The 27,057-nt window shown below is 39.0% G+C and overlaps 1 protein-coding gene across 2 annotated transcripts in view; it reads right to left on the bottom strand.

Annotated features, from left to right (window-relative positions):
* Positions 1 to 27,057, bottom strand: part of gpc5b (glypican 5b) — a 101,362-nt gene that overhangs the window by 22,846 nt on the left and 51,459 nt on the right. For both annotated transcript variants that reach the window (XR_007424806.1, XM_007252603.4), the window contains exons 7-8: positions 22,628 to 22,748; positions 8,100 to 8,238 (exon numbers count right to left, since the gene is read on the bottom strand). Coding sequence is in view for 1 of the 2 variants with exons in the window: in XM_007252603.4 (XP_007252665.3) it covers positions 8,100 to 8,238; positions 22,628 to 22,748 (260 nt within the window). In the remaining variant the exon portion in view is untranslated. The remainder of the gene's footprint in view (positions 1 to 8,099; positions 8,239 to 22,627; positions 22,749 to 27,057) is intronic.

Raw genomic sequence — 27,057 nt, 5'->3', positions numbered from 1 at the left:
AAACATTATGATGAAACTGGCTCTCATCAGGACAATCCCAGGAAAGGAAGTCCGGGAGGTACCTCTGTTGCACAGTATAAGTTAATCAGAGATACCACCCTAAACATCTGCCCAGATAAAAACACTTAAATGCTTCAAAGTATTTTGTCTTGTTTAAGTCTTTTAAGTTACTACATTTACAATTTAGAAAAAATAATAGAAAAAAATAAAAAACATGGAATCAGAAAGTGTGTCCAAACTTTTTAATGGTACTGTATATTACAGTACTGCGACATACAGCAATATATTGAATTAAAAAACCCTTTTAATTCTTTATTATTGTTATTCATTATTATTGTATAATATTGTCCTGTTCTTTCCAATACACTTGCATTGTCTCACAGTTAGCATTGATTCGAGTTAGCATTGTTAGCAAAAGCAGTTCATAACAATGCATTGTGCTTTATTTTGCACATCAAAACATTATGAGAACATGTCCACAGATAGAAAGTGGACAGTACTGCACTGCGTGTGTGACTAATTTAATGAGACACAAATATATAGACATGCTAATTAAATTATGTACACTTTAATGCTACTTATTTACTCTGTTTGATGTGTAGTGCAGCCATCTTGGATTCTGATTCTGGTAGGTGATTCTTTCCCAATGTTCCAAGTAGGAATTCCGACGTGTTGCCCGTTCCAGTTAAAATTTACTACATAGAGCTTAAAAATCTCAACAGCCTTCATGTAAATGGAATGAACTAAAATTAATAGGCTACACTTCCTCATCTGTATCTTTCTGCACATGGACAACAATCGGACATATGATCTAAACTAAACAGAACAATACAAATGGCTCTCAAGCTTTGCATGTTTTATCGCATGCTATCAGGCCCTGGGTCACAGAGGTAAAGAGACAGGCAGGTGTGACTGAGGATGATATTAAAATCTATTAGCTGAGATAACCAGCCTTTTATAAAATGAATAGAGTAGCTGATTGATAGCATCAGAAGCTGTGTGGGACCCGCTTGTAAAAAAAAAAAAAAAAGCTAGGTATCCTACTGAGGTCTTATTTTAGTTTTATTCATCCAAATGAAAAAAGGGTTTCAGATTCACAGTAATCTCTTAGATCTACAATCTTCAAATTGATCTGTATTCATTATAAAAATAAAAAATCAGAGTTTCACTGATTAAATCCAATGTGGTGATAATTTTATACAAATTTTAATGCAGTAAAACAAGAAATTAATAGTCACTGGTTTGCCACAGTAAAAAGGCATATATAATTTAGCATTCACACCAACCAGATTTGGAAAGGTGTGATTTCTCAGCATAAAATGGCTTTTGTTGAACAAACTACTTGCTTTAAAGCAGCAGTCTGTAAGTTTATGGAATTTGGGGATTCAAAGACCTCTCTGGTGAGAACGTGTAATTGCACAGAGAATGTGGAAAACTATTTTTGGAATATAGAAATTGTGTGTTTTAACCATACTGTTTACATGTAGAAAAATTTTAATTTCACAAACCTACTAGACCACTCTTTCAAAAACAACTACAGTGGTGTGAAATAGTATTTGCCCCCTTACAGATTTCATTTTGCATTTTTGTAATTTTTAAAATTTTCAGATGATCAAACAATCTTAAATATCAGACAAATATAAAAAGTAAATAAACAAATTGTGATTAATCAACATTTTGGGATTACTGCCAGACCTGTAGAATCAAGAAATTACTTAAATAGAACCTGCCTGACAACATGAAGCAGCTAAAATATCTTAAAAAGCAACACGTAATGCCCCGATCTGAAGAAATTCAAAAATAGATGAGAAAATAAAGTAATTGATCATCTGTCAGTCTGGAAAAGGTTACAAAATCATTTCTAAGGCTTTGGGACTCCAGCGGACCAGAGTTAGAGCTATTATACACCAAAATTAAACCAAAAGGGCATGGACAACTCATCCTGGAGGTCACAAAAGAACGCAGAACAACATTTAAAGAACTGCAGTTGCCTTAGTTAAGGTCAGTGTTAATGATTCACAATAATAAGATAGAGACTGGTTGAAAATAGTCTCCATGGGAGAGTTCCAAGGCAAAAACTCTGGAAACCAAAAAATCTCACATTTATTAAAAAACATCTTGATGAACCCCAGGACTTTGGGTAAATATTCTATGAACTGACATGACAAAAAGTCAAAAAGTTTAACTTTTTGGAAGGTGTGTGTCCCGTCACATCTGGCATAAAACTATCATACAATTCCAGAAAAAAGAACATCATACTGAGTGTAAAACATGGTGGTGGTAGTGTAATGGTCTGGGGCTGCTCTGCTGCTTCAGGCCCTGGATAACGTCCTGTAAAAGCTTGAACCAGGAATTCTGCTGTTTATCAGACAAATCCTGAATAAGAATGTCCGTCTATCTGTTTGTGACCTTGAGCTCAGGAGTACTTGGGTTCTGCAGCAGGACAATGATCCAAAGCAGACAAACAACCAAACTTTTTCACACCACTGTTTATTAATTACAAGACACTGATACAATTAATTTGTATATTTTGTCCCCTTACACTTTTTTACACCATTTTACACCATCAACAAAATCTAAAACTGAACAGGACAGTGCTTATATCCAAGGGCTAATCTCTTATTTATATTTTCCATTAAGAGGTCTGTTTGTAATGAGCTAGAATGTGGGTTTAACGGCTGTTCCTGAATTTAACGGCCCGTCCTTTTCCACTTCTGGGCTTTGAGTTTGGAATAAAAAGCCACTTATTTCCAACATGGACCTCCTTGGCAACTGCTTTAATCACCACAGTCGCCCAGAACTACTTACAGAATTACTAACATGCCGCAGAGAGAGAGAGAGAGAGAGAGAGAGAGAGAGCATGCGGGTATTGCTTCAGCAGGTGCAGTCTCATAGCTTTGTTATTGTTCAAAAGCCAATCTGGTTCCCCCGTCCCAGTGATTACTGATTGCTGCAGAAATTAGATAGTTAAGGATATCCCAGCTGGCTCTGATAATGAACTGATTCCTTCCACAGACTCGTTTGGCTTTGTTTGGTGGTGCCCTGAGAGCAAGCCTGGAAAAATATCTTAGAAAATTCTTAAACGGCACAGCGGCCGAAATGTGGAAAGCCAACACCATGAAAAGCCATAGAGACTGGCTTTCAGTTCCAATTCTAGGAGTTCAGTTCCAATTCCAGAGCACTCTAGTGCTAAAAGCTTATCGTTAGCCTGTTAAATTTCCAAGAGGTGCAAGAGTGTAACAAGGCATCGTTGTGTCATGATGCATCAGTTCTGAGGAAGTTATTTCACTAGAATCAGTTATAAGGAATTACAATGATACCCAGAAGTCTCTGAGTTTATTAAGTTCAGTTTGGTTTTGTCTAGAGATGTCAAATCAGATCTGAATCTCTTAACGGTGCTTTAAATCATTTAAACCCAAATTTAAACTGTAATATATACAGGTCGATATGTCGCTCATTAGTGAAGAACATACAGTTGCTAGAAAAAGTATGTGAACACTTTGGGATTACTTGAATTCCTGCAAAAAATTGTCAATAAATGTGTTCTGATCTTCATCAAAGTCACAACAAAAGACAAACACAGTCGGCGTAAACTAATACCACACAAAAAATTGTATGTTTGCATGGTTTTATTTAACACACAACATGTTAACAGTCACAGTGAGGGTGGAAAAAGTATGTGAACGCCTGGGTGCCAGAATGTGATGGAATTGGATGTGTTGGTTAAACACACACTTCAGTTTTGAGTTTGCTGTTCTTAAGAAGCATTGCTTGATGTGAATCATGTCTCGCACAAAAGATCAAGCTCTCAGAGAACGTACGGTCAAGAATTGTTGACTTGCATGAAGCTGGAAAGGGTTAAAAAAGTATCTCTAAAGGCCTTGATGTTCATGTGTCCACGGTAAGACAAACGATCTGCAAATGTAGAAAGCTCAGCACTGTAGCTACTCTCCCTAGACACGGTCGTCCTGTAAAGATGACTGCAAGAGCACAGCGCAGAATTATCAATGAGGTGAGGAAGAATCCTACAGTCTCAACTGAAGACTTACAGAAATCTCTGGCACATGTTAAACTTTTTGTTGACAAATCTACAATAAAGAAAACATTAAGCAAGAATGGAGTTCATCGGAGGACACCACGGAGGAAGCCACTGCTGTCCAAAAAACACATTGCAGCACATTTGAAGTTTGCAAATAAGCACCTGGATGTTCCACAGCAGTACTGGCTAAATATTAGGGGTGTGACGAGATCTCGTGGCACGATATCTCGCGAGATTAAACGTGACGATATTTCTCGTCAAGCTTAAACCTGTCTCGCGGGAAGAAAAAAATAGTGTAGTGTGGACTTTTTAAGAGGGATCTGGCAACCCAGTAGCGATACAGCGAGCGGCTGAGGAGTGAGAGCAGCTCTCAGCAGAAGAGTAAAATTCGGGTATTTGCATAGAACATTGGTCATTAATGGGCGGACCGCGGTCCGGGTCCGGATCCAAACATTGTCCAATGCGGACCCAAACCAACTTAGAAGGTTTTACTTGTATACACGCTTGCGGGCGCAGTAAATCACAGACCAATCACGTGTGGGGTAAGATCACCAAACGCTCTCTTCAGTCAATCAGATCTGTGCAGATGCGGTAAGGAAAAAATAAATAAATAAACACACCGCTCCTCACGCGGGATCGAACCCGTGTTATCAGGGTCGCGGCCGTGAAAAAACACCTTTATAAGGAGATAGGGAGCCCGAAAACGGGCGGAAAAACGAGACTGGACCATACTGAATTCTAATTAAATAACTTACTCCTGGCATAGAAGATGCTTCTGCTACTTTTAAGTTGTATGTCTGGCTGCATTTTGGCTCCAGTGGAAACAATAAACAGTAACAGTGACCAACAAGACACAAAACATATGTAAATACTGTAAGTAAATTGTACACATGACTGTTTCATAGGCAGGTGTACTAATCCCTTAGCTCTGTACTGTATTAAAAAAAAAGTTCTGTTTCTGTTTGCACTTCAAGCATAGTTTTAATAACTGGTTATGGTTATGCATAGTTAAATTACAAGAGATTTAGGAGAACAAAACACAAACCCTAGGCTTAATATGACTGGTTGTGGTTTGCACTTATTGTTTGCTCTATATAGAAAAGTTTTTTTTTTTTTTAATCTTATTTTTATTTCTATTTCCTATAAAATCAATGTGTGAGAGAAACCAGTCTGTTAATTGTGTGTTGTATGATTTTGTCAAATAAAACTCTAGTTTTCATTTTTGACATTTTCTTTAAAATTTTATTTTTAAATCTCGTTCTCGTGAACCCAATATCGTGTCTCGTCTCGTCTCGTGAGATAAGTGTCTTGTCACACCCCTACTAAATATACTGTGGGCAGATGACGTCAGGAACAGATGTTTGATAATCTAAAAAATGCAAAAACATAATTTGCAGGCATCAAGGAGACACCCTGAACTTCCGTGAGAGGTGGGACCTCTGTAGCACAATACACTGTATCAATATACAGTACTTTAGTGCAGCAAGATTAAAAAATTATTCAGTGTATTTTTAATAAGTCTCATTCAATTGTTTTTTCCTGCATTTTAAAATGTCAAACCGTGCTTCACTAGTGTATTTTTAAGGTCTTCGTAAAACGCAGAATCAACCAGAGATCCGATTTAAACCTACAGTTACTTACACAAGATAGCTAATGCTAACTAGCTCTGTAAACAAAGCTGAAAACAGAGTAAACAGAAACTGTAAGCTCCACCTCGGCTCAGGACCCCCTGTGGGTGGTTCCGAGCCAAGGTGGGCGTGGCCATGAACTCACTGGTTGACGTAGACACCATAACATCTTTATCAACTTGTATTTCTGAGGATTTTCTTTTACCAGCTACTACCAGTGGAGGCTGAGGAAGAGTTTAATATGCAGACCTACATTATTTTACAAAGAACAAGAAAAAGTGGATTTTAGCAGAATGAGACCTTTAAATAAACAATTGAATAATTTCCTAATAATCACTATTAAATACGATCTCCTTTGTTTACACTCCCTTGCATTTCTAGTTCCATTAATTCTGTGCATTAAACACAGTGCTACCACAGTTCAGCACCATTATTTCAGGAGCATCAGCACATCGTTTATTTATTACTATGCGCAACAGAGAGCTAAAGTGAAGCTGAATATTTCTGTAGGCTGTATTCTGCTCACACACTTGCTTTTAGGTCAGGGGTTAAATCTGGAGGACTTGAGAAGTGAAAGAAGAGCAGCGGCCTATCCTGACCTCCAAAAGATCAATTTCAACCCTCCGCTTTCTTTTTAATAAGCCATTGATTACCTATTGAGAGTGGTGTGCCACACTAAAGATGACCAAACATGACCCCATTATCGGCCTTGTGCTACTAGAATCATTAGAAGGGTGCAGATATGGATCTGGATGTTTTTGTATGATCCATATTAAAGTACCAACCTGACCTATGCCTCCTGTACTGAGAAGGTAAAATTAATATTGCATTAGAAATGTATTGGCATGGTGTATAAATATATACTGTAATAATGTGATTGGGTGTGGATCTAATGTTATCTAATGGATTCCATTACGCCCGTTCGGTTTCTGCCACCCTCTGTCTAGAAAAGGAGAACATAATGAGAACAATATCACACAATGGCACACAAAGGAAAAGAGGATAAACAGCGGATCGATGTCCAACAAGCACATAATGGGCCTTCAGCACTTATTGTATGCAAAATGTCTTTGTTGTGAACAGAACCTGGTCAGATGCTGTGTCAGCAGCACAGCGGCGCAGAGCACCACATTTAGCACAACAATACACAGTTCAGAACGGCAATGCACCAAATGAAATGGCTGTTATTACTGCGCTGGGTCCAGCATACAACTCTATAAAGACATGAAGATTGCTTCTTCATTTTGCTGAGGTAATGGAAGCAATGAGAGCTTAAGCCCCACCAATTAGCGCCAAGCTAACGACACACTTTAATCATCACAACAGATACAGACAGTCCTGAAACTCTGTTATCTGGTTGAGTTGTCTGGTAATCTTCTATCTCACCCTACTCAACTAAGTAAAGAAGGTCATTCAATCAGAAATATTTCAAGAATTTAGTAGAAGTGTACTCAAGTGTAGTCACAAAGACCACCAAAAACATTATGATGAAACTGGCTCTCATTAGGAAGAGTTATCTCTGTTGCACTGGATAAGTTTGTCAGAGTTACCAGTCTCAGAAATCGCATGTTACCAGCAGAGTATTTTGGTTTGTTTAACACTTAAAATCCTTTAATTTACCCAAAAATCCTCAGTGCACCTTATAATCTGGCATCTTATGTATGAATTTTATGAGTCAATTTTTAAGGATCAATAAAGCCACTCTGATGAAGTGCAGGGTTATAGTTTAGTTCTATGGTTTACCCACTAACCGCGCTGAGTGCTAGTTAGCTCTTTCGCTGTTCAGAGGCAAGTATGTCGGACTGTAGCTTGCTGCTAATCCTGGCTAGCACCACTGGAGCAGCATTAGCATTACCCGCTAACCGTGCTAGTTAGCTCTTTTGCCATTCAGAGGTGAGTGTTATCAGTCTGTAGCCAGCTGCTAACCCTGGGTAGTACTACTAGAGGAGCATTAGCATTACCCGCTAAGTTCTAGCTCTTTTGCCGTTCAGAGGCGAATATTGTCATTCTGTAGCCTGCTGCTAACCCTGGCTAGCACTGCTAGAGCAGCATTAGTATTACCTGCTAACTGCACAAAGCACTACTAGTTAGCTCTTTCGCCATTCAGAGGTGAGTATATCGGACTGTAGCCTTCCCATTTACTTGTTGTAAAACAAGCTATGTGGGATGAACCACTAGCTAATCAGGAAATCTAAGTTTACTGTAAATAAACAGAAGCACTTTAATCACCCAAATAAAGAGCTTTCAGAAAAGAAATCTGTGAAGATTAACATCCAGCGCTCGTATGAAAATAGACCATAAAATAGATGTTTATTTATAGTGCGCCTTATAATCCGGTGCAAAAAATACAGCAATGACTTCAGCATTGTAGGAAGATAAAATAAAAATAAACTAAAATCATTGAATGAGAAGGTGAACCCAGATATACTTACTTATTGCATCTTCATCATCCCCTGAACCATGACAGCCATCTTCATCATCACAGTCACCGCTGATTTCCGCAGGACTGCCGCTGCCCACCTCCATGTGTTTCTGCCCATCAGCCCCCAGTCCCAACTCCGCCCACATCTCCTACAACAAACCACAACCGTCTCCATCAGTACTGATTACAACAGGGTTACAAATACATGATTAATAAAGACAGTCTCAATAACTATACAACAATACCACACGGCAGTGTCTACAACATACTGTCGATTCATACTGGAACAAAATCTACACTGATTACTGTTAGGCTGCAAGAAAAAAAACATAGCAGATTCATAGTAAATTCAAATAAAAGCATAATAATTGCTGTCAGACTGTAAAAACTACATACTGCAGATTCATACTGGACTAAAACTAATGGAATATTATTACTGCCAGACTATAAGAACTACACATATTACAAATTCATACTCGATTAAAATAAATATGAAAATATTACATTTAGAATATAAAATTAATAGAATCCCAGTATCACAATATCACAATCAGTTGCCCATGATAATGATCATATCACAGTACTCTGATTCTGCGATACTCAAAATATCGAAAGATAATTCTCTACAATACTTTACAACATCCGTGTTACTGTTATCTTGTCCCCCTCCACCCCTATTGAGGATTCATGCTGGATTAAAATCATTCCACAATTATTGTTCGGCTATGAAACTCATTTACACTGACGATTTAAACAATTTAAAAATATATACACACTAAAAATTCATAGTGGATTAAAATCACTCCACAATTATTACTTTTAGACTTGTAAAATACATACATACTAAAGATTCATACTGGATTAATATCACTCCACAATTATTACTGTTAAGATTCACATACATTGAGGTTTTATATTGGATTAAAAATAACAATTGCTGTCAGACTGTTTAGCCATACACACTGCAGATTCATACTGGATTAAAATGTCTCTACAGTCATTACTGCTAGGCTTTAAAAAACATACACAAGTTGAGTATTCATACTGCACAATTATTTCTGTCAGACTATAAGTCATACACACTGAAAATTCATACTGGATTAAAATAAAGGCTTAATTATTACAATCAGACTGTAAAACATTACACACATTAGAATTTATACTGGATTAAAATGTACAAGTTTAATAATTACCCAATTTACAACACAATTTACGATTTATACTGAATTAAAATAATAGATCTCATAAATAATCACCTATATTAAAGCGTGTTCTTTGTTTCTAACCTGAGGTCTGTGTCTGAGAAGTGTTTTTAGAGCAGAGCATGCTTCTATATATAAAAATCAATCATGACCCTCTTCACTTTCTCCCGAGTGAAAGCTACTTCCTGCAGTTTAATGAAAAGAAACACTCCTCCAGGCCTTCTGGCCGTGCATTCTTACGCTGCAGATGATGGAGGAGATCTCCCTCTAGTATCTCGGGCGATGTTTTGCAATATACGGCATGTTATAAAGCCCTGCTATTAAAGCCTGAGGACAATGAATATTTTTGTTTGTGTCTGGATTTTGGTTGCAGATGTCTGAGTAGCCTCATTTCCCACCACCTCCAGCTCCCTGAATTGATTTGCTCTTGGCCGGTGTCCAGCTGTCCTCCGACTATTAATCTGGGTGCTAAAAATCAGTATTCCAATAAAAAGTTCGTAAAGCGTCCCTTTCCTTTACTCCACATTACTGGAGTTCACCTGCTACTGACCGAGCCGAATGGAAAAATCCGGCCGACTGTTTCTTTGAAGCAGGTAAGTCGAGTAAACCCACCCAGGCAGTCCAAATAAGCGCTTGTGCTAAAAACAAAGGCTTCCAGGCAGGGCAGTCATGCCTCATAAGCCCTGAAAGCCGGAATGCCAGCGCAGGGCAGGCAGCGCAGCAGCACATGGACTCGCTCAAGTGTGAACTCCACCTTCATAGCGGGAAAACTCTCAACACATGTAGCAGCAGAGAGATGAAGAATACGGCATAAATATAGAAACAAATACGAGAAATATAAAAATACATTCACCTGTACCATGTGGTCATGTTATAATGACAATAAATATCTCCTTTCAGCTTTTACATGAAAACCAACACTAAGAATAACACACTTCTGATTAGAGTTTACAATCTCTGCCTGAGCCCAAAACCGACACGATGCCCGCCCCTTTTTCACACCACTTTCCTCGGTCCGGGTCGAGTTCGGCTAAAGAAAATAGTCTGTGATGTAGGCGTCTGATTTTTAATGCTATTTTTATTGTATATGAAGCTATGGCACAGGCTGCAGGTTATATAAACAAAGAACAAGCTTTTCTATAGGCGATTATTGATGAGATCTATTATTTTAATTATACATAAATTGTGTTATTCATTTTCAAACACTTGTAGGCTAATTTACTGATGTTTAGACCTGTGTATCATTGTTTGCATTGTTTGTGTTTTAATCTTTCGGAGATCTGTTCTTAATAAACGTTGTTCTTAAATAATAGGTCTATGCTTCTTCAGTGCTGCAAACGTACATATGGATTTATCAGACAAGCTATAGTTATTACTGTCAGATTATTAAAAATTACAAATCACTCCACAATGATTACTGTTAGTCTTTAAATAGTAATCAATTATTATAATGATACCAAAGTTTAAAACTACTTTATTTCAAAATATGTGTTGGGTGCATTTAGGTCATTAGGTCATTTAATTTTGCTCCTTTGTGGGTTTGTATGATTGGGGAGAAAATAGGGACATTTTTTGAGCATAGATAGAAAAAACTAAAGATGTTCTCTAGTTATGTTTGCTTTTATTCTTGCTCTTGAATATAATATAATTAAAAAGTCTACAACTTCATACACTGCGGATTCAAAGCGGATTCAGTTTATCTCACCAGTCGTCTCTGGGATGCCTCTGAATAATGCTGTGGTAATTCAGCTCATTCACTGGCTTTGGGGAAGCAGGTTTGGAACGGCTTTCTAAAAGAACTTGAGACAATTAACTTGCACCACGCCACTGTCCGGATCATTCCCGAAGGATCCGCTAATTAACTGCTGAGTAATTAATTACGCCACATTTCAGACGGATGCCATGGCAACACAGCTGGAAAACGTCTGTCCTCTCAGCTGAAAAGAGCACATCGCCTGTTTAGATGCTTAAGAGGGCATGTCCTTTGTTTTAGCTGGAATGCTGATACACTAAATAGACAAAAGTATTGAGACACCTGCTCATACATTCATAAATTCATTCATTCATTCATGTTAATTCTAAAATCAAGGGTACTAAAAAGAGGTTGCACTTGCATTGCTACACTCTATTGTCCAGACTACACATTTTTTACAAAGCTTCTGAAGCATTGCTTTGATGATTTGACTGCATTCAGTGACTACAATCTGCTTATCTGCTTCTTCGGGGTCAAGAGTGCATTTAAAGTTACATGGAAACTCTAAGCACAGGGCAGGAAAAACACTTGGGTTAGGGATCATTCACTTACAGACTCACCACTACCAATATGCCAAGTATCACATTAGTAAATCCTAATCTTTGTCCTTGTTATCAGTGCATACACGTTTTTTCTCCAGAAATTTGAGGCTTATCTCTGTATTTCTTGGCAAATTCCAGTCTGGCTTTAGTATCCTTCTTGCAAATTAATGGTTTGCAACTCTTGAAAAAGCCTCTGTACTCTGTACTTTTGTTTATGAAGTGTTCTGCAAACACTAGATTGCGATTTTTGTCTTCACTTCTGCCCTCTAAAGGTTGTTGCTGGTGTCACTAACAGTTGTTTTAGGATAATTTCTTTGTAGCACTCACAATGTTTTTGTCCTCAACTGCTTTGTCATGTTGTTTGGTCTACTTGTTCAATATCTGTTACTTAGTACACCAGTGACGACTTTCTTCTTCAGCATATTCCGAATAGTTATACTGTATATTGCCAATGTTTGTGCGATGGCTCTGATTTATTTTTTATTTTTCATCTTCTCTCAGCTTCACAGTTACTTGTTTTTGTACCCATAGTCAGCTCTCTGGTTTTTGCATTTCTTACTTCTCTAACTACTGTATAAACGCACAGTCCGTACAGCAAAACACAAACCTGAAACTGAGCGTAGACTTTCAGTGCTATTTTGGTTTGAATAATCATGATATATGTAACAGGACAGTTTCAACAGTGATAGATACTAGGTATGTGCTTCTATTGCTTGTTAGCAACATTTGCCTTTTATCTCCACTGTAAAACCAAAGAAACAACATTTTCAACACTACAGATGTAGAATTTTCCAATCGATGATGTTTTGGGTTAAGAAGGAAACAGAAGCCTGAATTCGCACTTCAGCCCATCTCAGATACAAATTCCCTCATTAGTCTGGAAGGCTGCCGTGGGGCAGTGTGAGCTCCGGACAGGCTGAGCAGTGCTCACACACACACACACACACTTAGATCGATACCATAGCGAGCTGGATGTGGAAGGTTTTTGTTGCCAAACCCCGTCTCCTTGACGACAGGCCCATTCTGACAGCCTAACCTCATCACCTGGACGAAGGCGTGATTCAGACGCTTTAAAGAGAGCAGCATGACGGAGGATCGTTTAGAGACGGCCAGCCAGCAGCGCAGAACATATCACTCACACACACACACACTTCACCCTACAGCTCACACAACACCACTGAGATCTCCTGCACTACTAACACTGCATTACTCCACAGCATTATTCAAACACACACATCACACAAACCTGTGTGTGAGAGAGAACTAACAGTGAAAAAAGAGGGATAAACAGAGAGAAGACAAAGAGAATTAAAAAGGGAGGGAAAAAATGAGCGGTGGAGAGACATGGAGGAAAAGACATAAAAACACAGGGATAAAGAGGAAAGGTGAGAGAGTTGGAGGGAAAAGGGGAGTGGGCGAGAAAGAAAGAGGGAGAGAGAGAAAGAGGGGTAGATAAAAGGAAAACAGGATAGACTAGAAAAAATGAAGAAAAAAAGAAAAGTGGTAAAAAAGAGGGAAATAAAGAAGACAAAAAGAACCGAAAGGATAAGTAAGAAGAGAAGAGAAGGGTTACAGAGAGGGGAGTGAGGTGGTAAGAAAGGAAGGAAGGAAGGAAAGAAGGAAGAAAAAAAGAAAGAAAGAAAGAAAGAGGAAAAAATGGAAAGAAAAAGAAGTAGATAGAAAAGGGTTAGCTTGAGAGGAAGAGGAAGAGGGAAAGAAAGAAAGAAAGTAAGAAAGAAAGAAAGAAAAATATACAGCTTTGAAAAAATTAAGAGAGCCCCTCAGTTTCTGAATCAGTTTATTTATACGTATATACTTGCGTAAAATTAACATTGTTGTTTCGTTCTATAAACTACAGACATTTATCCCAGAAATCAATATTTGGTGGAATAACCCTGTTTTTTATCACAGTTTTCATTCATCTTGGCATGTTCTCCTCCACCAGTCTTACACACTGCTTTTGGATAACTTTATGCCACTCCTGGTGTAAAAACTCAAGCAGTTCAGTTTGGTTTGATGGCTTGTAATCATCCATCTTCCTCTTGATTATATTCTAGAGGTTTTCAATTTGGTAAAATCAAAGAAACTCATCATTTGTATTTGGTCTCTTATTTTTTTCCAGAGCTGTATATGCAAATGTCTTGGGACAGGAACTAGGAATATTACTATAACGTCCCATGGAAACTGAAAAGCGCTGCATTGAACTGTGGGATAGGCATGAGATTTGCTTGTCTGTTTGCATAGACAATTCTAGCCAGACACTGCCGGTCCTGATCATTGCCACCCACTTCGCTGAGCTGTCCACTGCAGGTGGTAATGCCTTCTTCTATGATGCATTACAAACGAAATGTGACACAAGTGTGGGAGCTCTATAGCCCTCTCCTGAGGTAATATTTCATGATCAATCTGCTTACTGCCATCTCATGCATGCCTCAGCTTCTTATCACATCCAGAACTGGCAGTAGAGCATCTAACAGAGAGCTGAACTAACCACCTAACCACTTGCTACAATAAGAAAGAGCTTTTAAACAAAGACGTTTCTTTAAAAGACTGTGTGAGAAAATGTCAAAAAGCTCCAGCGAGGAGCTAAATACACAGAATAATAATAATCTGGGAAAGGGGGTTCTTCAGAAGACGAGTGAAAACGAGCTTTAAACTGAGTCAACAGGCGCAACAGGCGCGAATGCAGCTCACAGCACCACAGCACCTCCAATGAACGTCGCCTCGCTTTGCCAAACACTCACACAAAGCAATCCAGACTGTTCTCATACAGAGTTCCCCAATGGTGGAACAAACTACCTTCAACTACCAGATCAGGAGAATCTCTCGCTATCTTTAATAAACTCCTGAAGACAGAGCTCTTCAAAGAGCACTTACTCTCCTAACACCTCTAACAAACTAACTAATTCTAACCTCATCTCCTTCTTCCTCTTCTCTACTCCTCTATCCCATTATTTCCCTCTGACCTCCTTAAGGCCCTATCTATAGATGCTTTATTTTTAACTTCTATTATTTTTGTACTTAACCTCTTCTATTATTTGCACTTCAATATTGTAAGTCGCTTTGGACAAAAGCGTCTGCCAAATGTAATGTAATGTAACTGTGGAACTGTGGAAGGGGTCACCAGCAGCAAATCTCCGAGATCATTTGTGAGAGAACTTGTGAACCTCCAGAGCAGGGTGAGATTAACAGCGCACGTTCTGGCCAAGAGTAAATAATTTACCGTATCAAAAGCCTCTGATAAATCTATAAAAGAGCAGCTCAGTGGCCGTGCCCCGGGTTCCGTAATGTGCCGTTTGAGCAAGAACTCCCATAAATAACTTGACTGCCTGCAAAAAGTGCAGTTACATCATAATCTCTGCTGGCTGCAGCGTTCAGAGTGAGGAATAACGGCCTTCTGGAGTAGATCCGTGCTCTCGGGGCATAAATTTCCTGCGCAGTCTAAGAGGATTCACCCCTGGGACAGAGCAGTGAAACGCTCGTTTCTCAACGAACCTTAAGTAGATAATGGTGCAAGCGGTGTAAGGCGAGGCTGTGGAACCACCCTTTGCGTAATTCACAATCAGAGCAATTATCACATTCTTCAGTCGGCAGAGCCGAGCGTGAAAAGGGGGAGCATCAAACAGCCATCAGGCACAAAGAGCGCGACCTCAAAGAACATGACCTAAAGCTTTTCTGTAGAGTGAAAATCATTCAAAGGCCAACTTACAGCTCATTACATTACAGAAGACTTACTTTACAACACTGCCAACACCAACGCACTGCCAGAACCAGAGAAGAAGGCCTAACGTGAGCTGTTACTGCTGTTTAATCTGCTTCCCTCTAACAACGTGATCATCACTGCTGCAGCGCTGCTGCATTTGTTTGACACGAAATTAATGTGTATGTGAATAGAAATACAGTGGCTCGCAAAAATATTCATTTTCCTTGAACCTTTTCACATTTTGTCACCCTACAACCACAAACTAAAATCCAGTTCAATCAATTGCATTTAGAAGTCTCTTAATTAGTTATCAGAGTCCCGCAGCTGTGTGTAATTTAGTCTCAGTATAAATACACCTGTTCTGTGAAGACCTCAGTGGTTTGTAAGAGAATACTACTGAAAAAACAGCATCATAAAGACCAAGAAACTCACCAGACAGGTCAGAGATAAAGTTGTGGAGAAGCGTAAAGCAGGGTAAGGTTATAAAAAAAAAACATATCCCAAGCTTTAAACATACCAAAGAGCACTTTGGTTTAAATAAACTATTCCATAGCTGAAAAGCTACCAAGACATCCAAGGCTGTCCACTCAAACTCACAGATCGAGCAAGGAGAGCACTAGTCAGAGAAGCTGCCAGAGAATAGGCCCATGGTCACTCTGGAGGAGCTGAAGAAATCCACAGCTCAGGTGGGAGAATCTGTGCACAGAACAACTATCATGCACTCTACAAATCTGGTCTTTATGGAAGAGCGATGAGAAGGAAACCATTGTTGAAAGAAAGACATAAGAAGTATCATTTGCAGTTTACTATAAGCCATGCAGGCCACACAGCAAACACGTGGATGAAGGTTCACAAACTTTCTGGCCTAAATGCAAAGCGCGATGCAATGTGTGGCGAAAAAAGAAACACTCCTTATCTCCCTGAACAGACCATCCTGTAAAACATGGTGGAGGCGGCATCATGCTGTGAGGATGCTTTATCTTCTTCGGCAGGGACAGGGAAGCTGGTCGGAGTTGATGGGAAGATGGATGGAGATAAATACAGGAATATCCTTGTTTAAAAAAAAAAAAAAAAAAAACCTGTTGGGGGCTGCAGAAGACTTGAGATTGAAAAGGAGATTCACCTTCCAGCAAGACAATGACCCTAAACATACAGCCAGAGCTCCAGTGGAATGATTTAGGTTAAAGAATATTCATGTGTTAGAATTACCTAAATCTCATTAATCATCTGTGGCAAGACATGAAAATTGCTGTTGACAGATGCTGTCCATGCAACCAGGCTGAGCCTGAGCTAATTTCTTTAGATGCGCAAAGCTGGTAGAGACATAAAAGTGGATAGTATTGATATAGGGGGAGCTCAAGACTTTTATACATCACATTTATTAAATGTATTTATTTAAATGATGTATCATTTTTATTCCACTTCACAATTATGTGCTACTTAGTGTTGGTCTTTCACGTAAAATCTTAATAAAATACATTTAATTTGGGGTTGTAAGGTGACAAAATGTGAATACTTGCAAGCCACTGTATACACTATAAAGACAAATGTACTGGGACACTTAATTTTTTTTGTATTAAAATCAAAGTTATTAGAAATAATTTATTCTGTGTTTGTCCGAGTAACTGTCTCTACTGTCCAGGAAAGGCTTATACTAAATTTTGGAGCACTACTAAAAGCATTTCATTGCATATAGTGACATATAGTGTAAGTCATATTTTATGTATTTCATGGTTACACAGATTGAACAAAAGAATCATAAGCTCTCATTGATCCAAACTGTTGATGAGGAAAAAAAACATAGGGCATCCATCAAGGACATAGGGCATCCATCAAGGAGAAAAGCCTTGTCGTTTTTTTTCTACAACATGAAGGAAAACATGGTTGCTTATAGCATATAATAAATAAATTTATAATAATATAATAAATAATTGCCAATGCTGAGATTGTACAGCAATTTTAGAAAAAAGAGTTTACAGCAACTGGGCTCCAGACTCCTGTAAACCTATAAACTGTGTGTAAACTCTGGTACATGGTATAGTACAAACCCCCTTTCTCATTACTTGCTGAAGTATTCACACATGTCCTTTTCCCTTTCATTGCTGTAATAAATCGGGTGTTCTGCGACTTTCAGTAAAAATGGCCAAGTGTAGCTGCTAGCCCTCTTCTAAATGTTCCACTGTGTGCTCTTAATTTCCCTTGCATGGTCTTTTCAGTGTCTGCCTTCGCTATCTAGCCCTTCATCAGTATTCTGACCACAGGATCACTGCCAGCTGGATATTTTTGGTTGGCAGATTCTTTGGAATTAGTTTAAGGTACACAGTCATTCTTTCCTACCAAGTCTTTTGGCATCATGTGAGAATCTGACAGCTCTTTCAGTACAAAGTGAGAAAGAGCATTTATTTTTTTAGATACTTCAGGACTTTTAAGCACTCAGGGAGGCACTATAACCCTGTCAAATTATACTATAGGTCAAATTTTTATCTTAGCAATGATGTTTTTTATTCCTACCCTACACCACATCAACAGCCTATTCACGCTGTTAAAATAGCCTCAGAGTTTAGGAATATATTTACACTAGGGGTGGTCTAAAACGTTGCCATATTGATCAGGAGATTGCTGGTTGAATCCCGGTCATTCAGCTTGCCATCAGCTGCCGGAGCCCTGAGAAATCATAATTGGGTTTGCTCTCTCTCTCTGGGTGGATAGATGGTGTTCTTTCCCCTCATCACTTCTAGGGTGATGTCGATCAGCACAAGGCATCTATGTGCTGATGTATCAAAACCGAGTCGCTGAGATGCTATTCGGCAATACTGCATCAGCAGCAGTTCGAAAAGAAAACAAAAAACAATTAACAATTAACAAAAAAATAAAAAATAAAATAAAATATTAAAAAATCTACACTGATGGGTGTGGTGGTTTGGAAATGAGGTGTGGTTAGGTACATTTCTGGCGAGATGCTTTTTTGGCGGTGGAAATCCCAGGTGCGCCACTGACCAGTTTAAACCCTGACAACTGTCCATAGTCACACCTCCATACCTGTCTTAGCCATGCACAAGGCACCCCCACTCTTTCCACACACGCACACTGACACATTGCAGAGTGTAAATACAGCTTTTATCTCAACAATAAACAAAATTAAGAATCAAATAACATTGCTGTAGGGCCCTAAGACTTCTTCAGTGTTAAGCTCAGATACAAGGTCATGTGAGTCACCTATTATACAAGCTATTGACTCTTGTTTAAGGTTTAATCTTGTCTTCTAATGCTGCAGTAGACATGAGCAGTGGTCCATCTAATGAAGGCTAAAACAGCTGGGAGCACAAACACCCCAGAAAAACAAGCAGTGAGTGTAAAGTCATTTTTTCAGAACAGCTTTGGATTCTTATAAAAGCTGTTCATCATCATTTGACTGAAATTAGGGCCTGTAGTTCCTCTAGTCACCGACCAGCTGTACTGTACTGTTAAGACAAATGACTGGCTTTCAACAAGCTGGGTATAAGGTAGAAGTTAAATATCATTTTAAGAGTGACATCAGTTAATCACTATGTATACACTGTATATCAAGTAATAAGAGGGAAATTAATGAAGAGGTATCACAGTATTGCAGCTTGATACATTGTCAATTAGAATTTTAATTTTCATTTAGAATTTATGTTTCCAAAAGTTGTAAAAAAAAAACTGTGTTCGCTTAATGCCCCCAGAACGATCTTTCTAAATTCTGTCTTCGATATCTGTTGAAAGTTTTAGAATACCCCAGTAGTGAACTGGAAGAGCTGTTAAACCTGCAGGTTCAAGTCTTCAGTTTACAGCTAAAACTATGACTTGCTCCAGGTTTAGCCTTACTAGGCCTATTATCTTCTGATGCTGTTGTGAATTTGAGTGTTTAGAACTCTTTGGTTTTCAAGAGACTTTGCGAGCAGTGGCCCATTTACAGAGGGCTCAAACATCTGGGAGCACAAACAGACCAGACAGTTCTGGGAAGGCAGTGAGTGCAAAGACATTTTTCATTTAATGTTTTATGCATATTTAAAAAAAAAATGCAAAAAATCCACAATGTGCACCAACACAATTTTTCAATTAGATAAAGGATTTGTTTGTTGTCAAAACCTAGTTTACACAAGGGGTGTTACGATTTCGATATTTTATCGAAATCGATCGAAATTATGTCATGGTCAAAGAGGATCGACGATCCCTCCCTCTAAGCTACGCAAGCACGCGCGCTTCGCAAATGGAGCAGCACACTGTAGCCGACGCCAAAGAGCAGCTCAAAGAGCAGCCTTTTCTCCAAAGAAAGTGGACATTCTCATCTTCTTAAAGAAAAACTTGAAAATATAAAAATAACAGTTGTTTTGTCTAGCCTCAAATATGTTAATAGTTTTGGTACCTTAAGGAGCATCTGTCTTTCAGATAAAGTTAATTATATATCTTTGTTAAAGAGAAAAACTTGTCATTCTCAGTGACCGAGTCTTTTTTTTCATGTTTAACTGTTATAGTAGGATAGAGTCCTAATTATTGTTCTATTATTTTGTACATGTTCCTGTATTTTTGGATGGTCCTGTATTTTTTTTTAATTTATTTTATGTTGCACATTTGCTGTTTTAATAGTGCACACTGCTGCTACAAAAAAAAGCCAGTGGATGGCATTACATATATATCTTAATTAAATGATTTAAATTTGACCATTAGTGCCTAATGTGGTGTATTACAGATCACTTGTATCCCTTTGCATCACTTATATCAAGCCCACCTTTTGAAATAAGATATTGTAAATTTGATGAATCAAACCAATGACTGACCATAGACTAATCTAAAACTGGCATAGGCCTCTCTGCTGTAAAAAAAAAAGAAAAGAAAAAAGAAAATCGAGAATGGAATCGAATCGTGACCCTAAAATCGGACATAAAATCGAATGGAGGATTTAGAGAATCGTGACACCCCTAGTTTACACTATTAATATACACCTAAATGAGCCCCATTTTGGTATTTATTCACAAATTATTCACCGTTTATTGCTTACCTTTGTATTATTTGAGATCATGGGACTTTCAGGCTATTCTCTGGACTAACTGTAAGTGCTTGAATTTTAATAAAAAGAGTGGAAAAAACGGGTGGTGTTCCAGAACTTCCATACCCAGGTAACGTATTTCTTTCCGAACTTTTCCGAGGCGTCACATGATGTGAACATAAACATGGTTGATGTAACCTAACGTTCTCCTCGACCTCTCCCCCAGACCTCTGGACTTCCCCAGCCTCCTGCCCGGTGGTGATGCAATAAGAACAGTGTACAGTAGACGGCCGGGTTGGCCGAGCCGGGGCGGACAGGGCTGGGTCGTAGTGTAGAACCAGAGTGTCTGGTTTTAATGGAGCAATGAAAGACATTATTAAACAGTCTCAGGGAGCCAAGTCGACGGCTCCCGTCCCCTCCCAAACCCAGCTGCTGGAGACAGAGGCCTGCTATTGACAGGCTAAGTGCTCTGTAGAGTGTTCCCAGCGGAAAACGCAGGGAGAAGGATCAGAGCACAAGGCCCGTGTTTAGAACCCACTCCAGGGATAAGGCCCTCTTGGTGTGGGAGGAGTTTCCAGTAGCTTTACAGTAGACTCCATTGGGATGCTTTGGTTGAAAGGGAACATGTACTGGTTTGAAGAGTGAAGGGGACATTGCTGTTTAATCCATTAAAGCGCAGGTTTAATATTCAATAATGAACACCATTTTAGTTTGGATTGCATTTAAAACTTAAAAAAAAACTTCTTGTCCAGTCAATTCTTTGTCTTTTCAGTCCTCTTAAGTTCAGTACCAGTCAAGTTTGGACACGTCTTTTTTTTTGTTCCTATATTAAAGGACTATAAAGGAACACATAAGGAATCATGTAATAATTTAAATTTAAATACTTTAGTTGACTCTCTGGGGTGTTGTTAACCCTCCCTTTCAGACCCGAATTATCTCCAGTGATGGAAAAAAAATGTAAGAATGCCGTTTTCAGTCTGTAATGCACAGAAAAGAAGACTCCACTATATTCCACTGTAAAATCTATACAGCAAAAAAAAATCCAATTAACTAAAATATTTAATTGTGTTTTTATTACCATTGCATTAGAATCCTGTGTGTAATGTTTTATATTTAAAATAAATTCTATGTAATAAACCATCCCTAAACATTAACAAATTAAAAATACGAATTAAAAAGTGTTCTAAATCACATTAAATTTGTAAAAGAAAAAAAAAACAAAAAGAAAAAAACAAAACTAGCTGTTTATTTGCCTGAATGGCTCTAGTAAGAAACTAATGTTTTTCCAGTGTTTTTTTTTAGTGCAGTGGGCAGAGCCAAGCTACTGTTTCATTGGTTTAAAACTCTTTCATTGGCTGGTTCATAGTCTATTCTGTATAAAAAAAATTAGGAATTTGTGGTTTCTTAGGCTGGTAACTCTTGCTTTTTCATTCCTGGGGCAGTTCTGATGAGTGCCAGTTTCATCATAACATTTTTTATGTTTTTTGCGACTGCACTCGAAGATCCTGAAAGCTCTTAAAGTATTTTTTTCTTTACTTAGTTGAGTATTTCTTGCAATTATATGGATTAGAACATTATTCAAATATATACTCTACCTCTTCACAACTTTACAAATGATGCTCTCAAACACATATTCTTTTTTTGTTTACTAAATAATTCCATGTTTTTCTTTCACAGTTTGGATAGACTTTTTAAAAGTAAAAACATTTTAAATAGGGATGTCAATGTTTAAACGGTAACACACGCTACAATAGCTTAAAATCAGTAACCCTTATTTTTTTTATTTAATTAATTAACGTCACCATGTTTGTCGCAGGAAATCTAAGCAATCAGATTCATGATCTACACTCCGGGGGCGGGGCCATGACTGTCCAACCCTTTCACCTTCTTGGCGCTCTGCTGAAGAGGCTACGCATTGCTTAGTGTAAAACGGAGCTCATGCTGGATTAGTTTAATAGTTAGCGAACTATCATGAAATTGCAACGGTAAATCAGACAGATATTGTGACATATCATATTAAAAAGCCTTTTTAAAAGCTGCCCTTCAATGTGAAACTAATTCACATTGAAGGAGGGGCGTTGCAGAAGGGGTACCCACTATATTAACTGCACGCCACTGCTAAAAGGTAAACTGCAGTTGAACTGCTATCAGTATTTCTCTGCAGACTTTCTGCCAGACAGAAAGTCTTCAATAGCCTATTGTTTTTTCTGTCATGAACCCTCTGACCAACACATCTGGCTCTGTTTTAGTCCTCTGTGCTCCTGGTCTAAGTCGTGGGATGCTTTTGGCCATGTCTGACCGAGGCGTTTCAGGATGAGGTCAGTTTTTACCTGATTAAAATGCTCCAGCATCACCTTCGTATTGACAAGGACTGGGTCCACTCCTCTGACCTTAATCTCAGGGTTGTACCTCTGGGCTTGTAGGCCATTCCCCACCACATGACCTGTGTAGCTGCAGGGGAGAAAAAAACAAGATGTGGAAAGGTAAGAGAGTTTTGGGCAATTGTGACTTTTTATTCCACAGTTCCAACCAGCAAGTGATGCACAGATTTTGTCATTCACTGTTTTGTCATAAATTAAGTTTCTTTTAAAATAAAGCTGTAATATTACGAGAATTAAGTTGTAACATTACGACACTAAAGTCGTAATATTTTGTGGGAAATTAATTCTAACTACTTGGGTGGGCAGTTTAAGAAGCTTGTAGGAAAAATGAGCATTTTCTGCTTATGATCGGTTACAGGGCTGCTGTGATTACCATCAGTTAGCTACATTTCTAACCTGCCGCTTATTAATGCTCTGTTGTTACAGTTAGACAATATAGTGTCCAGATTTTCCTGTGCTGTCATTGCTACGGCTTCCCTGCATGGAGATGCCTCTCATGACAAGTGAGGGGTCGTTTCTTGTGACTTTTCCTGATAGGCTTCTCTATTTTTTTTAACCAGCCTTGTCGCAGTACTGTTTTAAAAACGGAAAAAATTATATCTACATCGAAGCCTAGGGGAGGCACCTTAGTAAACAAAACTGGAATTCTTAAAAAAAAGTCAACTGTTGCACAGATTTCTCTCCTGAAAACTGTTTATTTGTAATATAAGTAAGTAAAGAGCTTCTGTTTATTTATATTAAGCTCAGATTTTCAATATTTTGCCAAAGGGTGGGTTTTCAGTTAAGTTTCTCCAGCAGCAGTGTTAGCATTAGCCATAGCACTCGACTATGGACACTATCAGCTAGCAGTCTGTCCCACATAGCTTGTTTTAACATGGCAAACATGCAGCGGCTAATGCTAAAGCTTGTAATGCTGTACTTCAGCGGAGTGGCTTTACTGCTCCCTAATACCAGACTAGTAGAACTCATACATAAATCACATCAGATTATAAGGTGCACTGTCGATTGGGAAAAAGTAAAGGATTTTAATTGAGCCTTACCTAGTTACTTTTTTCTTCTTAACATTAGTGGCTGGGGCTTTAATTCAGGTGCGCTCAATAGTCCGGAAAATACAGTAAACCTAATTAATGTATATATTTTTTATTTTAATCAACAACAAGCATGATAAGCATACAGACACCACGATGCTCACAAAAATATATGCCTACATATGAATATACTGCAGAAAATACAGCTTATATAACGTAATGACTGAGGAGGAGGAAGAGCGACCTTCTGTAATAATGCAAATTCAAGGCAATTCCGCACAATACTGTCCTCTTAATTCCATCTTTTCAGCCAGGCAAGAAAGCAAATGGGCTGTTTTGACTCACTCCTCTGTTGCAGGGGTAGCAATCAATGCAGTTCAGACTGCAATTTCAGTGACATTAATGATTCAGTATAAAGTCCAATGGCTCACTCACTGTGTAGCCTGCGGCACAAACAAGCTGCAAATCTAACTATTGACCTCGTGGCCCGTTCTGTTCCCGCGGACGGCGCGAGGGGAAGGCGAGTGGAATATGTTTGACACGGATAATAAGACTCATATGAGCTGCTTGGCTAAATCATTAGTGAGCAATGTGAAAAGAGCAGGACGGCAGCTCATTAGGTGAAGCTGGTGAAATAACTCTATAACGACACGTCTCAATGGAGTTAAATCCCGAGCTTTAAGGAATGAGATTGACGCATAGAAGCGTAGACGACTTCTCTTACTGGAGACTCAACATACTTCTCTTATTTCACCTGATGATTCGCTCGTCCTTTGGCAGACAGCATTCTCTTAAGGCTTGGTCAGTCTCTCATGAGTCTGATTACCCAGGCCAGACAGCACGATAACACGCAGTGATGTCAGAGCAAATGGGCTAGCCGACAACAATGACGAAGCTGCATTCATTCATGCTTACCGAGCGCTTCTGAATGCCAGCAAAACAATAGAGGTCATTGTTGACCTAAGCAGGCATGGAGGGAGTGATGCACCAAGGAGACTCGGAGGATCTCAGCTGATTCAGGTTCATCCAGGGTTTGGAGAACTCACAGGAACTGCAATTTTAAAAAAAAGCGTTGTAGCAGAAAGGTCTTCATATGAATGTCATTTGATCTCTTTGTCAACTCGACATCAAGATAGTCTGGGAAAGTTGGCCTCGTGCTCAAAACGCAAGAGACGAACTTCACGTGCGATTATGTCTGAGGAGAAGCAAAAGGAATGAGACGCCAGGGAACTTCCAAAAGACTCTTAAAAACAACATGACACTGTGCAAAAGGGTTCTTTGGAGAGATGCCAAAGAACCACCAACGTTAACTTGTAATAGGTGGGTGGTTGCTTTAGAGAAGTGTCATTGTGCAACAGGGAAAAAGCCTCTGAAGATCTTTTAATACCAAATAAAGCCACACATCTATTCCAGGAACTTTTCTATAGGACTACTCTGTAGAGCAAGTACTAGATGGCAAGCATCCATTCATTTCCTATGAGAAGAAGAGACGATTTCTATTTCGGATTTTGGCGACAAGCTGCAAGCCAAACGACACAATGAAAGCAACAGATTGAGCTGAGATGTTTCCAAATTTATGCAAGTATCCAAGAAGAATGCTAAGACCTTGTTAGAGTGGGAACCAACAAATGAAAGATTGATTAGAACTCGCTTCAACTAGACATTGCAAACCCACCATGCTGGAATGCTAACCAATTGCCAACCAATGAAGCTAAAGAAGAGGACAAAGACAGCTGGTATAAACATCTCAAAGGTTCCACAGCATGATTTGCTGTTGATCATGGGAGATATGAAAGCAAAGGTTGGGAATGACAGCACCCAGTTTAAGCATTCTATGGCAAATCATGGCTGTGGTGTAATAAATAAGATTGGGAAACTATTTGCCTGGAAAGCAACTACGTTATTGGTGGTGCATTATTTCCACACAAATTGACCACATTGTGACCAACAATCGGTGACAAATGGTGAAGATCCCTCCAAAATGTCAGAGTCCATTGTGAAGCTGATGTGTATAGTGACCACCACTTAGTCATCACAACCATCAGAATGAAGAAACACAATGTTGAAAACCAGCACTGATCAGCACAAAAAGCACATTGACATCACCAAACATGCCATACTTTGGTATACACTGTGGAATAATGTTCTAAACCATTTCTTTTGACCAATTATACCTAGCCTAGATCTACCAGGAGACTCACCATATCTTGACCAATCACCAGCTTCCAACTGCCCTCAAAAGACCTCTAATCACACTTGTCTTTCTGCTTTTAGAAGTGGATGGTTCATGTTCTTCTCCATCCTCCTACCTCCATCAGGTTGGTCCCATCCAACAGCCCAGGGGGTTGGCTCCACCCCTGCCTTTAACAGGGAAATACACACCCACATGCTACAATCCGTTTTTTTTAAAGATTTATTTCAAATTTTCTTCCATTTTCCTCCTACGATACATGTGAAGTCAGCCACCACCTCTTTTTAAACTGCTGCTAAAGAAAGCAGCATTGCCAAATAGCATCACAGTGTGCTCGGAGACAAGCACAGCGATTTGGTTCCAATACATCAGCTCACAGACGCCTTGTGCTGATCGACATCACCCTAGGAGTGTTAAGGGGAGAGAGCTTCATCTACCCACCCAGAAAGTGCAAGCCCAATTGGGCTCTCTCGGGACTCCGGCAGCTGATAGCAAGCAGCATGACCGGGATTCAAACCAGAGAACTCCCGGTCATAGCGCTTCAACCAGTTTTTGCCAGTTACAACATACCGCTGGCACACAGTTGGCATCTCAGTGTGTGTAAGAGCACAAAAGTTTGCAAGATTTGTTCAAAAGATCCATCTTAGTCCCACAAACGACTTCTTGTGTGGTACACACTGCTTAATTAATTATCTCTGTTGTGCACATTCTTATGTTAGTATTGTCAGTGCTGTTTTTCCACATTGGTTTGCTTACTGGCAATACTTTGCAAAGCCACAGCCTAGCTAATGCTAGTTAGCTTGCTCACATACAGATCCACCAAGTTTCAAACAGCCCAATGCAGCTACTGTTGGCTAACTATTGAGCTACCGACACAATGTCTCAGAAAGTACTGTCTAGCAACTGGTGTTGGAGTGACAAAAAGATGAAATGAGAAGAAGCAGAAGGAATGTGACACCAGGGAACTTCCAAAAAACAACATGAAGGTGTCCAAAAGGGTTCTTTGGAGAGAAGAAACAGAAGAAACACCGCTGTAGGTGGGTGGTTTCTTAAAAGAAGTGTCATTGTGCAACTGGGATGAACCCTCTGGAAATCTTTATTCCTAATAAAACCACAAATCTAAGCCAGAAACCACCCAGGAACCTCTCTATTCTGCTCAA

Source organism: Astyanax mexicanus, chromosome 16 (assembly GCF_023375975.1).
Source record: "Astyanax mexicanus isolate ESR-SI-001 chromosome 16, AstMex3_surface, whole genome shotgun sequence".
In the NCBI taxonomy this organism is placed as follows: domain Eukaryota; kingdom Metazoa; phylum Chordata; class Actinopteri; order Characiformes; family Acestrorhamphidae; genus Astyanax; species Astyanax mexicanus.
Note: the sequence above shows the minus strand (reverse complement) of the source record. Positions and strands in the feature narration are given on the sequence as shown.